Below are 13,024 nucleotides of genomic sequence, written 5' to 3'. Positions count from 1 at the left end.
GCGTTTTTCATCAAACAGCCTGTATGCTAAACCAGTCTTAACAAGTCATTATTGACATAATAAATAAATTATCTCTGTGGCTGTGGTTTGCTGATAAAGTGATAACTATGAAATCCCAGGCTCCGAATTATTAATTATTTTTTGAAAAAGTCTAAAACACTTTCAGTTATATTAGAAAAACATATATTTTTATCGCCATGACGTTTATATATATTTTTTTTTGGTTAAGAAAAGAAAATACGTAAATTAAAATTCAGCTACATTTATTTTCTAAAAATCAACTATGTATCTACAATTCAAATAATAGAGTTTAATAATAGGCGGTCAATTTGGCCATTAAACCACTGGAATTGGAATCGGCTTGATTGGTTGAACTTGAACTGGTCCTGGTTTGATTCCTGGCTGAATAGGCACTGGGAGGACCTCAATTCCTGGAGTTTCAATTTCAGGGATTGGTACTGGTTTTACGCCTGGTTGAATTGGCACGGGATCGACTTCGAGTCCGGGAGTTTCGATTTCTGGGATTGGCACTGGTTTCACTCCTGGCTGGATTGGGACTGGGTCTACTTCAATTCCAGGTGTTTCAATTTCTGGAATTGGCACTGGCTTGACTCCGGGTTGAATTGGGACTGGGTCGACTTCAATTCCTGGTGTCTCGATTTCTGGAATGGGCACGGGTTTCACTCCGGGTTGGATGGGCGTTGGCTCAACAGGAATTGGAAGGGGTTTGACTCCTGGTTTGACTGGAATTGGCAAAGGTTTGACTCCTGGTTGGACTGGGATTGGCACTGGTTTGATTCCTGGTTGGACTGGGATTGGTACTGGTTTTACACCTGGTTGAATTGGTACGGGGTTGACTTCGATTCCGGGAGTTTCGATCTCAGGGGTTGGCACTGGTTTTACTCCTGGCTGGATTGGGACTGGGTCTACTTCAATTCCGGGTGTTTCAATTTCTGGAGTTGGCACTGGCTTGACTCCGGGTTGAATTGGTACTGGGTCGACTTCAATTCCTGGGGTCTCGATTTCTGGAGTTGGTACGGGTTTAACTCCGGGTTGGATGGGCGTTGGCTCAACAGGAAGTGGAAGGGGTTTGACTCCTGGTTGGACTGGAATTGGCAAAGGTTTGACTCCTGGTTTGACTGGGATTGGCACTGGTTTGATTCCTGGTTGGACTGGGATTGGTACTGGTTTTACACCTGGTTGAATTGGAACGGGGTCGACTTCAAGTCCGGGAGTTTCGATTTCTGGAGTTGGCACTGGCTTGACTCCGGGTTGAATTGGGACTGGGTCGACTTCAATTCCTGGGGTCTCGATTTCTGGAATGGGCACAGGTTTCACTCCGGGTTTGATGGGTGTTGGCTCAATAGGAATTGGCACTGGTTTGATTCCTGGTTGGACTGGGATTGGTACTGGTTTGATTCCTGGTTGAATTGGGATTGGTACTGGTTTCACTCCTGGTTGAATTGGGATCGGGTCTACTTCAATTCCGGGTGTTTCGATTTCTGGAGTTGGCACTGGCTTGACTCCGGGTTGAATTGGGACTGGATCGACTTCAAGTTCTGGAGTCTCGAGTTCTGGAATTGGCACGGGTTTCACTCCGGGTTGGATGGGTGTTGGCTCAACAGGAATCGGCACTGGTTTGATTCCTGGTTGGACTGGGATGGGTACTGGTTTGATTCCTGGTTGAATTGGTGCCGGGAGAACCTCCATTCCTGGAGTCTCAATTTCAGGGGTTGGTACTGGTTTTACGCCTGGTTGAATTGGCACGGGGTCGACTTCGATTCCGGGAGTTTCGATCTCAGGGGTTGGCACTGGTTTGACTCCGGGTTGAATTGGGACTGGGTCGACTTCAAGTCCTGGGGTCTCGATTTCTGGAGTTGGCACGGGTTTAACTCCGGGTTTGATGGGTGTTGGCTCAACAGGAAGTGGCACTGGTTTGATTCCTGGTTGGACTGGGATGGGTACTGGTTTTACACCTGGTTGAATTGGCACGGGGTCGATTTCGATTCCGGGAGTTTCGATCTCAGGGGTTGGCACTGGTTTTACTCCGGGTTGAATTGGGACTGGGTCGACTTCAAGTCCTGGGGTCTCGATTTCTGGAATTGGCACGGGTTTTACTCCGGGTTTGATGGGCGTTGGCTGAACAGGAATTGGAAGGGGCTTGACTCCTGGTTGAACTGGAATTGGCAAAGGCTTGACACCTGGTTGAACTGGAATTGGTACTGGTTTGACTCCAGGTTGAATTGGAACAGGGTCGACTTCAATTCCCGGAGTCTCGATTTCTGGAATCGGCACGGGTTTTACACCAGGTTGGATCGGAACGGGGTCAACTTCAATTCCGGGTGTTTCAATTCCCGGAATTGGCACCGGTTTCACTCCAGGTTGGATCGGAACGGGGTCAACTTCGAGTCCGGGTGTTTCGATTTCTGGAATTGGCACCGGCTTGACTCCAGGTTGGATTGGAACAGGGTCGACTTCAATTCCCGGAGTCTCGATTTCTGGAATCGGCACGGGTTTTACACCTGGTTGGATTGGTGTAGGAGCAACAGGAATTGGCAAAGGTTTTACCCCTGGTCGAATTGGAGGTGGAATTGGAGCCACCAGAGATCGCGACTGCAATCCTACAGAAAAAACAATTTCAATAATTGATTGATTGATTAATTTTACTTATTTCTCTTACCTGGGGCCAGCGTTATCGCAACTATCAAGATCACTATTGACTTCATCTTTTTTTGACGATGTCAAAACTCGAACTGATGATTTGCTTGAGGCTGAATGAATCTTTTATAGTCAAAAAATCGAAACTCACAGGAAAAGATTAAAATTTTAATTGCAGTTTAAAATGATAACATCAAATTGCTAGTCTAATCTAATACGTATAATTCAGTGTTTTTCTATTTTATGAGTGTATCGTTGGTCAGACGTTATAAAAGTAAATATGAGTTTATAGCCGCTCTATAATTTTTAATCTGGAGAATTAAACAAAAATTTTTTATGGTCGGAAACATCGATTTAGCGCACATACAGTTTTGAATATTTTACGTGAAAGTGGTTAATCGGTGGCATTACATTAATGGCCATTATTGTTATTTTATGTTGCACGTGGTGTACTTTGTATCGGATTATCTGATGTCAATGAATGTCTCCTTAACAACTCCATTATTCTTGTTTAGTTTTTGTGCCTTTAACCAAAGTGATGTGTTCATGAGCTTTGTTAGTGTAAAATAATTTCGAAAATGGAAATGGAAAAACTCTAATGAATTTACAATATTTTCTTCGATTTCACTTGTATCTATCGTTTTGCTAACATTTTGTTTTTGGTACTTTTTAACCTATTTATCTAATTAATTACCTACTATTAAAAATTTGTTCGTATTTAATCATTTTTTTTGTTCGACACTGTCAAAATTTGAGAATTTTCGCCTGTGTGAACGGATTTTGATAAATTTGACAACTTGTCAAAACGAAACGTCAAGCTAATTTTAAAGATTTTTAGCGATTTGGAGCCTTTAAGGGGCTCGTCGAACAAAAAAACGTTGTATTCAATTCGTTCTTGTGTAATTTGGGCTTTTTTGGCACTCGTGGACCTTTAAAACTCTCGTTTCACTCGAGTTTTAAACTGGTCCACTCATGCCAAAAAAAGCCAAAATTACACACGAACTCGTTAAATAAATAACTATTTTTTTATGAAAAGCCAAAATAAATTTTTTTGCATATTGTAATGAAAGTGGCACTTTTTACATGCAAAATCGTAGTGAAAGTAGCACTTTTTTACACGAAAAATGGTAGTAAAAATAGTACTTTTTTGCATCATTTTATTTCTTTTCCTTGGAGATGATTGTCAAAGCATATCTATTTTTTTTGTAATTTTTTATAAATCCTTTTGGACCAAATTTCTCAACTTACATCGATATGCAAAAAAATAATGTGTACAACACGTTATGAAAGTCTCTTTTTTCACTTATTTTCTTGATTAACTCGCGCTACGCCCTCGTTAATCAATCTGCAAATTCGTGAAAAAAAGTATGACTTTCATAACTAGTTGTACAAATAACTATTTAAATAGTTGTCTAAGATAATTACTATAACACTTAATTTTTTTATTTTTTTACTTTTTTCTTGCAATTTTAATGTTGATTTTTGGTATTTTCGATCGTTTTTTAAATTCACAAAAAATTTTGGGAATGGTTTGAAGCTACAGTGCTAAACAGTGAATTAAGTTATCTTAACGGTTATTTAAAAAAAATCCTTGATTTCAGAAGAACAGTAAGGTGAAAGTGATTAAAACAACGGATAGTCCCGAAAGATAGCGAACACCCATCTACCACTTTGATTAACATTTTTGAACAGTAGTAAGTATACTGTTAATAATCAAGAAATAGTAATAATAATAACGAAAATCAAATATTTACTTAGTAACGCTTAAAAACATAATACTTATAAATAAATATAATAAATAAAAATTACTGTGTATTTATCAATAATAATTTATGATTTTTTTATTCAAATTTTTAGTTTCTGGTACATATTCCTACATAATTTTTGTTTTGATCAAAGATGGAACTTTTTTAATGCAATTTTTCACCATTTTGCGAAATCTCTGATCAAGATTATATAGCTCAAGCGACTGATTCTGTTCATATTTTTTATTAAACGCCTTAATAACGGAAGCTTGGATATCTAGAGTGGAATTTTTCGAACCACCGTCGATTTTTGACATTGAAATTGGATTTCGCGGCCTGTGTTAGGTACGCGAATTGCTCATTTCGCGTACGGTTGCACAAAAAGTACTTTATTTCAATTTTGGGGAATTTTATTTCACACATTGTTACACTTGCATTTAACCAAATTTTGCTACAGAAGTAAAAAAAATACAAAACTTATTTCCGGTAAAATGTCTACCATTGCGTTATTATCATCACTTTCGCTACTGTACTCACTCATTTTTTCAAGCTGAAACTGAAGCTGATTACGTAAGTTATGCAGTGGCAGTAGAATAGTAATTCTACTTGATTCATATTTTGCAATTTCATTATTTTTTTCGTAATAATTTTATGTATACAACTTGTGTATAAAGCACTTTTTTACTCGTGGAATTACACCACTCGCTGCGCTCGTATGTGTAAACTTCCCTCTTCTAAAAAAAGTAGCCCTATTACCCCAATTACTCCAAATTGTCCTAGACTTCTTTTACCGTCTGTAGCATGCATTACTTTTCTTCATTTATTTTAATCGATTATCAGTTTTTAATTTTAATCTTAAATTCTTTATCAAGGCAATAAAATAATTTAACATAATCGAAGTAGACGAAATCCAAAGTTCAACATTATGTAGGGGAAGTGGGCCTAAAATGGGGTATGTAGGTAAAACGGGATATCAGTGTTTAACCCGCAACGAGAGCTGGCAACTACTCGTATTAGCACCTAATGCGTGTGTGTGGACGCTAGTGTTAGTGGTCTGCTGTCAAAAGTGCGATCCGCTTGTGTTTTAAACAGAGAGAGTGATTTTATTGGTTTCGGAAGTTGTGAATGTAATAATTAGTGTTTACGGAATAAGCTCCTGGAAGAGAACAACTCGTGCTCTTGGGTTGTTACTGCGCATCAAATTGTCTTCAAAGGTTAGTTAACAAGCGATGCAGGCCAAATTGCTCTGAAAGACATTTGTTTTTCACGCGGTAATTTTAAAAATTTTAAGACAAATGTAGGTAAAATGGGAAATTTTTACGCCTTAAAACGGGATAGTATCCCGTTTTACCTACACCAGCCCAGTATTTATTTTTATTTGTTTTCAGATGCCTTCCACTTATAAACGAAAAACCGACCGCCAATCTTGGTCCGAAGAAGCTATGTCTAGGGCACTAGAGGCGTTGCGAAATGGAACATGTGGTTACTTAAAAGCTGCTAAACAATTTAATGTTCCAAAGTCGACTTTAGAAAGGCGTTTTAAAAACAAAAATAAACAGGCACTTGACCATTCAAAACAACTGGGGAGCAGAAAATTAACGTTTCCAATGGAACTAGAGAAACAGTTAGTAGATTATGTTAAAAACATGGAAGCTATGTTATATGGACTAACAACAAGAAGTATTCGAAGTCTTGCGTATCAAATTGCTGTTAGAAATAATATCGTTCATCACTTTAATAATGAAACTAAGTTGGCAGGATGGCACTGGTTACATTCCTTTCTGAAGAGAAACAATTTGTCTCTTCGCAGTCCTGAAGCAACTTCTGCGGCAAGAGCGCAAGGCTTCAACCGAGAAGCAGTTGGCTCATTTTTTGATATTTTGAAATCGCTCCAAGAGAAACATAATTTCCCGCCATCAAGAATATTTAACGTGGACGAAACAGGTATCACTACTGTCCAATCTCGACCATCAAAAATTATTGCTGCCAGAGGAAGAAAACAAGTAGGCTCCCTAACATCAGCCGAACGTGGGGAGTTAACGACTGTAGTAATTTGTATGAGTCCAAGTGGCATTTTTGTCCCACCTATGCTAATTTTTCCTCGAGTGCGAATGAAACCTCAATTTGCTGATGGAACTCCGCCAGGTTCACTATCAGTTTGCCATAAATCTGGGTGGATGCAATTAGAGTTGTTTGAGAAATGGTTTGATCATTTCGTTCATCACACTCAAACTTCGAAAAGTAATCCAGTATTACTCATACTGGATGGGCATAAAACACACACCCAAAATATAGCAACGATAGAAAAAGCACGGCAGAATGGAGTAACAATTTTATGTTTACCACCGCATACCAGTCACCGTATGCAGCCGCTCGACGTTTCGTTTATGGGGCCACTCACCACTTTTTATACTCAAGAAGTGGAAATATGGTTGAGAAACCATCCAGGACGCCGCATTACTATAAACGAAGTTGGATCTTTGTTCGCTAAAGCATATCTAAGAGGCTCAACACCTTTAAACGCCATTAATGGTTTTAAGAAAACTGGATTATATCCATTGGACCACACAGTATTTACAGAAGATATGTATGCTGCAGCTTTGCCAACTAGTTATGACCCACCTCAAAACAATGACAGTACTGAAAATGATGCAGTTGCAGCTGTGTCACCTGAAATGGAAGATGCAATGGAACAAATTCAACGTGACTTTGTAAGAGAGTCTACACCAGATGAGCAAATAATCACTCAAGTTGAAAAACCATCAACTAGCAGCATGTGCAATTTAATCAGTCCTGAAACAATTGCTCCATATCCGAAAGCTAAGAATGTAAAGCTATCAAAAAAGAAAGTCAGCAGAAAGGGTAAAGCTGCAATCCTTACCAGTACCCCTTATAAAGAAGAGTTAGAAAAATCCCTGGTTCAGAAAAACAGAAAAAATAATGCAGACAAAATGAAAACGAATAGAATAACTTTCAAAAACAAAAACGCTGCAAACAACAGCTCATCGAAAGGTAAGAAACAGGAGTCTAATGTGACCAAAGCACGAGTATCAAGGACCCAATCCAGTAGCAGCGAATCTGACGTTGATGTGGAATGCCTGTTTTGCGGTAATAACTATTCTAAAGACCACTGCGGAGAAGGATGGATAATGTGCTGTCGTTGCGGCAAATGGGCCCATGATGAATGTGCAGGTGTAGAAAGTGATGATGATGACGAATTCACATGTGATATTTGCCTACAAAAATAAAGTTTTTGAAAAATATATTTTCTAAATAAATCTTATTATAGGAATAATTTCCCGTGTTAAATCCATATCCCGTTTTACCTCCAGCACTTTCCCATTTTACCGACACTGTGTAGGTAAAATGGGAAATTGCAGACATTTACTAATTAACCACATGTAACTACTTGTTTTTTATTTTAGATTGTTTTTGATGAATATATGTTTAAATCAATAACTATACTATAGCAAGATTTACTTTACACAATTTTACAACACTTATTTTTTTTATACATAACGTTAAACGTTAAGTATCCCATTTTAAGCCCACTTCCCCTAATTATTTTATTTGAGGCTCGTGTCAATTTTTTTAGTTTTACTTAACTGAATAGTAAATTTTTGCATTCACCTTCGTTTGCGTATATTAGGAAATTGTGTCATCCTGTTATTATCTGGAATTTTAAGATACTTTTATTTTCATCTGTTTATTTATTGTTGCACAATTTTGATTCAGCGAAAATGTTTGTTTACCAAAATTTTATTTTGAAGTATATTTTTATATCGCCTCTCGTATAAAATAGATCTTGTTAAGTCGTTGGGATTATGACTCTGTCTGCTAACTAAGCAGTACTTAATTGAAAACGCAGTAAGTTACACAGGAGCATCTCAATTGGGAACGAATGGTGTAATTGAGATGTTTCCTTGATGTGACTAATGGAGGAAGTTTAAGTGATATTGTAGTATGTTTTTGAAATAAACAAATTTTTTCTGCGGGATTAGTATTATTTACTTGAATTTTTCTCTGCAATGCATTTCATAAAATTGTGTATAAAACCGGGTGTTCTTTTAAATTTATTCCCAAAGTTGACGTTGAAGAGTCGATTGTGAACGCACCACTCGTCAGTCTGCATAATAAAAACACAAACAACGCAAAAAGTGAGGTTAGATTTAAACAGCTGATCCGTAATATGTAATCCGTGGTGCGTTCACTATCGACTCTTGAATGCCTACCTTGAGGTGAAATTTAAATGAACACCCGATATGAAACCTTCGTTTCATTTTATCAAAAAATTGATAATGATAATCTTATTAATTGTTTATCTAACTTTAATGTTTGTATTGAGATTACGGAAGATTTTACAGTTGTTATTTTATCGTAATGGGTGTCCAAACAATTTTTATTTTAAATATACAGTTAACAATGTCCAACATCATCTTCTTCTTCTATATATATAAAACTGAATGTCTGTTTGTATATTTTGTATGCAAATCTACAGTTTTACTCCGATCATGATGAAATTTTGTACACTTGATCTTCAAAACAAGAAGAAAATTACTGTCTACTTTAATTTTACAAAAACCAACCCCTACTACCATTTTCAACCCTGTTAAGAAAAAAAGACAATTTTTTCGAGTTGGAAATACCCTCACCTTCGCCGCTTCACCCCTATTTCATCCTCTGAGTATATCGTCAGCTTCGCCGCTTGACACCCACAAAAAGCAACCCCTATTATCATTTTTAAGCCTGTTAAGCACAAAAAAAGTTTTTTCGAGTTGAAAATCGCGTTTGCATGATATGTTCAGGTGTCATAGTTACATTTGGTTGTTTATAAAAGTAGCAATTTCGCAAAATGTGTTTGAATGATTGTGTTTTACCGGAAGATGTCTTAAATGAAGCAGAACAAGCTTCAAATAGCTTAATACCGGAAAAATCAAAAGGCAGGTATCTGAAATCAAACGAGACAATCAAACAATAGGAGGATCTAAATAAGGTTACAACTGAAAATAAAAGTGTTATGTTGGCGTATTTTCATGAATTGGTAAGTGATCATAGTCTTAGTTTCTTATCGTATTGATCTTTTTGTTTATATAGTCGAAGAAAAAAGTAGTCTACAGTACAGTTTTAATTATTCTTCGTAAAAAGACAAACTTCATATTGAAATTACTGCATTTATCACAATACATGAAAGGAGAAACATAATTTTAAAACATTCTGAAATTTGCGGGCAAAGCCGCGGGTAAAAGCTAGTATTTTAATAAAATTAGAATCCTTTCGTTGATTGAATTTGTTCCGATATACCTTACGTTTTATTTGATCAATAAAATTTGACAAAGAGAAAATAGTGACCTGTTAAATTAATTAAAGGTAGTATTGTAAAACCATTCGTCTCTTCATGTCTTCGGAAATATTTCTATTTCATAAAAAACTTTTAGCTTACATGCTTTGTAAATCCCAAGGCGACTCTCATAAGATTTTTTTAAGACATCTTCTGGAATGTGGTAGCTTGTACAAATGCTTTTTTATGAAAACAATTTTTTTAAATGCAATCGTTTATTTCACATTATAAACAAAAGTAGATTTAAATAAAATAAAAATAGTAATATACATAAACATTAAGTAGGTACTATCTTATCATTTACTCTGGTTTGATTCCGGGAATAATTGGAATTGGATTGATTTCAACTCCGGGACTTTCGATTTCTGGAACTGGTTGGGGTTTGATTCCAGGAACGATCGGTACGGGATTGATTTCCAGACCGGGTGTTTCAATTTCAGGAACTGGTTGTGGTTTGATTCCTGGAAGAATTGGAACGGGGTTCACTTCAAGTCCTGGAGTTTCGATTTCTGGAACTGGTTGTGGTTTGATTCCTGGAAGAATTGGCACAGGGTTGACTTCAAGTCCGGGAGTTTCAATTTCAGGGACTGGTTGTGGTTTGATTCCAGGGAGAATTGGGATTGGGTTGACTTCAAGGCCGGGGGTTTCAATTCCAGGGACTGGTTGTGGTTTGATTCCTGGTAGAATTGGCACAGGGTTGACTTCAAGTCCGGGGGTTTCAATTTCAGGGACTGGTTGTGGTTTAATTCCAGGGAGAATTGGGACTGGGTTGACTTCAAGTCCTGGAGTTTCGATTTCTGGAACTGGTTGTGGTTTGATTCCTGGAAGAATTGGCACAGGGTTGACTTCAAGTCCGGGAGTTTCGATTCCTGGAACTGGTTGTGGTTTGATTCCTGGAACAACTGGGATTGGGTTGACCTCAAGTCCTGGGGTTTCAATTTCAGGGACTGGTTGTGGTTTAATTCCAGGGAGAATTGGCACAGGGTTGACTTCAAGCCCGGGGGTTTCGATTTCAGGGATTGGTTGTGGTTTAATTCCAGGGAGAATTGGGATTGGGTTGACTTCAAGTCCGGGAGTTTCGATTTCTGGAACTGGTTGTGGTTTGATTCCTGGAAGAATTGGGATTGGGTTGACCTCAACTCCTGGGCTTTCAATTCCAGGGACTGGTTGTGGTTTGATTCCTGGAAGAATTGGGACTGGGTTGACTTCGAGTCCTGGAGTTTCGATTTCTGGAACTGGTTGTGGTTTAATTCCAGGGAGAATTGGGATTGGGTTGACTTCGAGTCCAGGAGTTTCGATTTCTGGAACTGGTTGTGGTTTGATTCCTGGAAGAATTGGCACTGGATTGACTTCAAGGCCTGGAGTTTCAATTTCAGGGACTGGTTGTGGTTTGATTCCTGGAACAATTGGGACTGGGTTGACTTCAAGCCCGGGGGTTTCAATTTCAGGGACTGGTTGTGGTTTAATTCCAGGGAGAATTGGGACTGGGTTGACTTCGAGTCCTGGAGTTTCGATTTCTGGAATTGGTTGTGGTTTGATTCCTGGGTGGATTGACACGGACCTCGATTGGAGTCCTAATGTAGAATATACAGAATATTAAAATTATCTTCGAATAATCGTGAATAAAATATTCTTACCGGGTGCGAATGCTAACGCAAACGCAAGAAATACTATCAACTTCATTTCGTTTGCAACTGTTCACACTTTCTATGTCTCAACGATGATAGTAGCCATCTTATATAGTAAACTTTAAATCCTTTTGAATATTAAGAAAATAAATTATCGGGTGATTAACTTTGACGTTTCTATAAAACCACCAGACATTTCGATAATTTCATTTAATCCTTGTAGATAAATCATCTTTTGTGCGTAATTCTAATTTGTCCAAATTCGGAACCCCGCGAGCGTGTCTTGTTAATACCTTTTTACAACATACGATCCTGATTGTAAATTCGGAAGGAATTAATTGAATTGTGCTCCTCCTTAATCGTGAAATATGGTCCCTGTCCAAGATCGTTCGAAAAATGCGCCAGTTTTCGTTTTCCGTTTTTTTCCATTTTATTACGTAACCGCAACAGTATTTCCTTTAACGTTGACAAATGCTCTGGCCCTTAAGCCGCTTGCGCCCTGGGATCTCAATAATCCGACAAACAATGGAATCACAGTGAAAATGGGCTATCAGCAAGCAGTTTTCCCATTTCCAGTATAACGCTAAGCTCGCAATCTAGCCAGGTCATCTTTCATTACCGCCGTGATATCGTTTGGGAATAGCATTAACCGGGTCGTGTTGCCGCCGCCGATATCGAAAACCCGGGGATTTTCGAAATCAGCGATCGAATCATAACGCCCCGGTCAAATTGATTCCGGGAAATTGAAATCTCGCCGCGTCGAAAACTTTTATCACGACTAACGAGGGGATCTGACTCTGTTTTCTTATTGCAGGTGGTGACCAAGGACTTCTTCGGGAGGGTGGTGACGAAGCAGCCGTCAGCAGGTGGGTGCGCACCAACCCCCATCCCCCAGCCGCCAACAATTCAAACAGTAATAATCCGAATTGTAATTTTCGTCGGCAAACAATAAGCTAATAGTGTGCGGCTGCGAATCCGGGCCAGGAGGCGACTCCGGTTCCTAAGCAATTACAGACGTCATTACCGATAAATTACCGCTTCAGCAAACGACGTAATTACTGTAGAGTTTCTCAATTTCATTGTCCCCCTTCAATTCCCGTCGTCAAACCCGTCTAAATCTATTAATTAATGTTGAACCGTTTTAATTGTGATTGCGTTTGAACGGGGGGTGGTTTTTTCGGTTGCAGGAAAGACGCCGCAGGGGGCCAGGTCCGACGTGTGGTACCAGTACAAGGAAGGCTACAACAACGCCGTCCGGAAGAAAATCAAAGTGTCCAGTCTCAAATAGTTTTCCCATTAAATTGTCGACGCTTCCTGTGAGTATCATTTTTCCCGTTCCCGTCCTGTGAAAAACGCACTTTTTAAACGGGTTTTCACCCCGAAATTGCGTTATTTTCGCGTTTTTAATTGAAATTTATACATTCGCAGCAGTGTTGGTCGCCGTAATCGCGTTTCGTTTGCATTACGGAATTGCAATTCTGTTTTAAGCTCGTTCCGGAATATAACGTTTTTCACGGCCTGACCAAAAATATAATCAGGGTGATTTATGGGCGGATGGAATTGCATGGGGCGGTTACCGCGGGCGCATTAATTTTCCCTGGCGCTTTTATGGCCATCCACAATCGACAGTGCTTTTAATTATTATCTTTTAAACG

General features: G+C 38.6%; 2 protein-coding genes and 1 long non-coding RNA gene across 4 annotated transcripts in view; 2 read left to right on the top strand and 1 right to left on the bottom strand.

The window, feature by feature from the left end:
• Positions 1-13,024, top strand: part of cutlet (chromosome transmission fidelity protein 18 homolog) — a 53,811-nt gene that overhangs the window by 39,621 nt on the left and 1,166 nt on the right. Inside the window, exons 5-6 of one of the 2 annotated variants that reach the window (XM_069057994.1) lie at positions 12,184-12,282; positions 12,557-12,685. In XM_069057994.1, the coding sequence (XP_068914095.1) occupies positions 12,184-12,282; positions 12,557-12,685 (228 nt within the window). Of the gene's footprint in view, positions 1-12,183; positions 12,283-12,556; positions 12,686-13,024 lie in introns of those variants that run through there. The other variant, XM_069057995.1, reaches the window with a different exon arrangement.
• On the bottom strand, positions 247-11,515 carry LOC138138213 (uncharacterized). Its single transcript, XM_069058011.1, has 3 exons — positions 11,379-11,515; positions 10,105-11,315; positions 247-2,397 (listed from the first exon to the last, which is right to left on the bottom strand). The coding sequence occupies exons 1-3, from the start codon at positions 11,422-11,424 to the stop codon at positions 337-339; spliced, it is 3,318 nt and encodes a 1,105-aa protein (XP_068914112.1). The 5' UTR covers positions 11,425-11,515; the 3' UTR covers positions 247-336.
• On the top strand, positions 4,365-10,514 carry LOC138138214 (uncharacterized). Its single transcript, XR_011161987.1, has 2 exons — positions 4,365-5,617; positions 5,792-10,514. It is a non-coding gene; the product is annotated as an uncharacterized lncRNA (long non-coding RNA).

This window comes from Tenebrio molitor, chromosome 9 (genome assembly GCF_963966145.1).
Source record: "Tenebrio molitor chromosome 9, icTenMoli1.1, whole genome shotgun sequence".
NCBI classification, from domain to species: domain Eukaryota; kingdom Metazoa; phylum Arthropoda; class Insecta; order Coleoptera; family Tenebrionidae; genus Tenebrio; species Tenebrio molitor.
Note: the sequence above shows the minus strand (reverse complement) of the source record. Positions and strands in the feature narration are given on the sequence as shown.

Bases quoted from the DNA above. Each gene is read 5' to 3' on its own strand.
- LOC138138213 (XM_069058011.1), bottom strand. From the start codon at position 11,424: ATGAAGTTGATAGTATTTCTTGCGTTTGCGTTAGCATTCGCACCCG. The intron at 11,316-11,378 runs GTAAGAATATTT...ATTCTACATTAG, and splicing joins TGCGTTAGCATTCGCACCCG to GACTCCAATCGAGGTCCGTG. The intron at 2,398-10,104 runs ATCGAAAGTCCC...CTCGAAGTTGAC, and splicing joins AACCCCAACCAGTTCCAGAA to CCCGTTCCGATCCAACCTGG.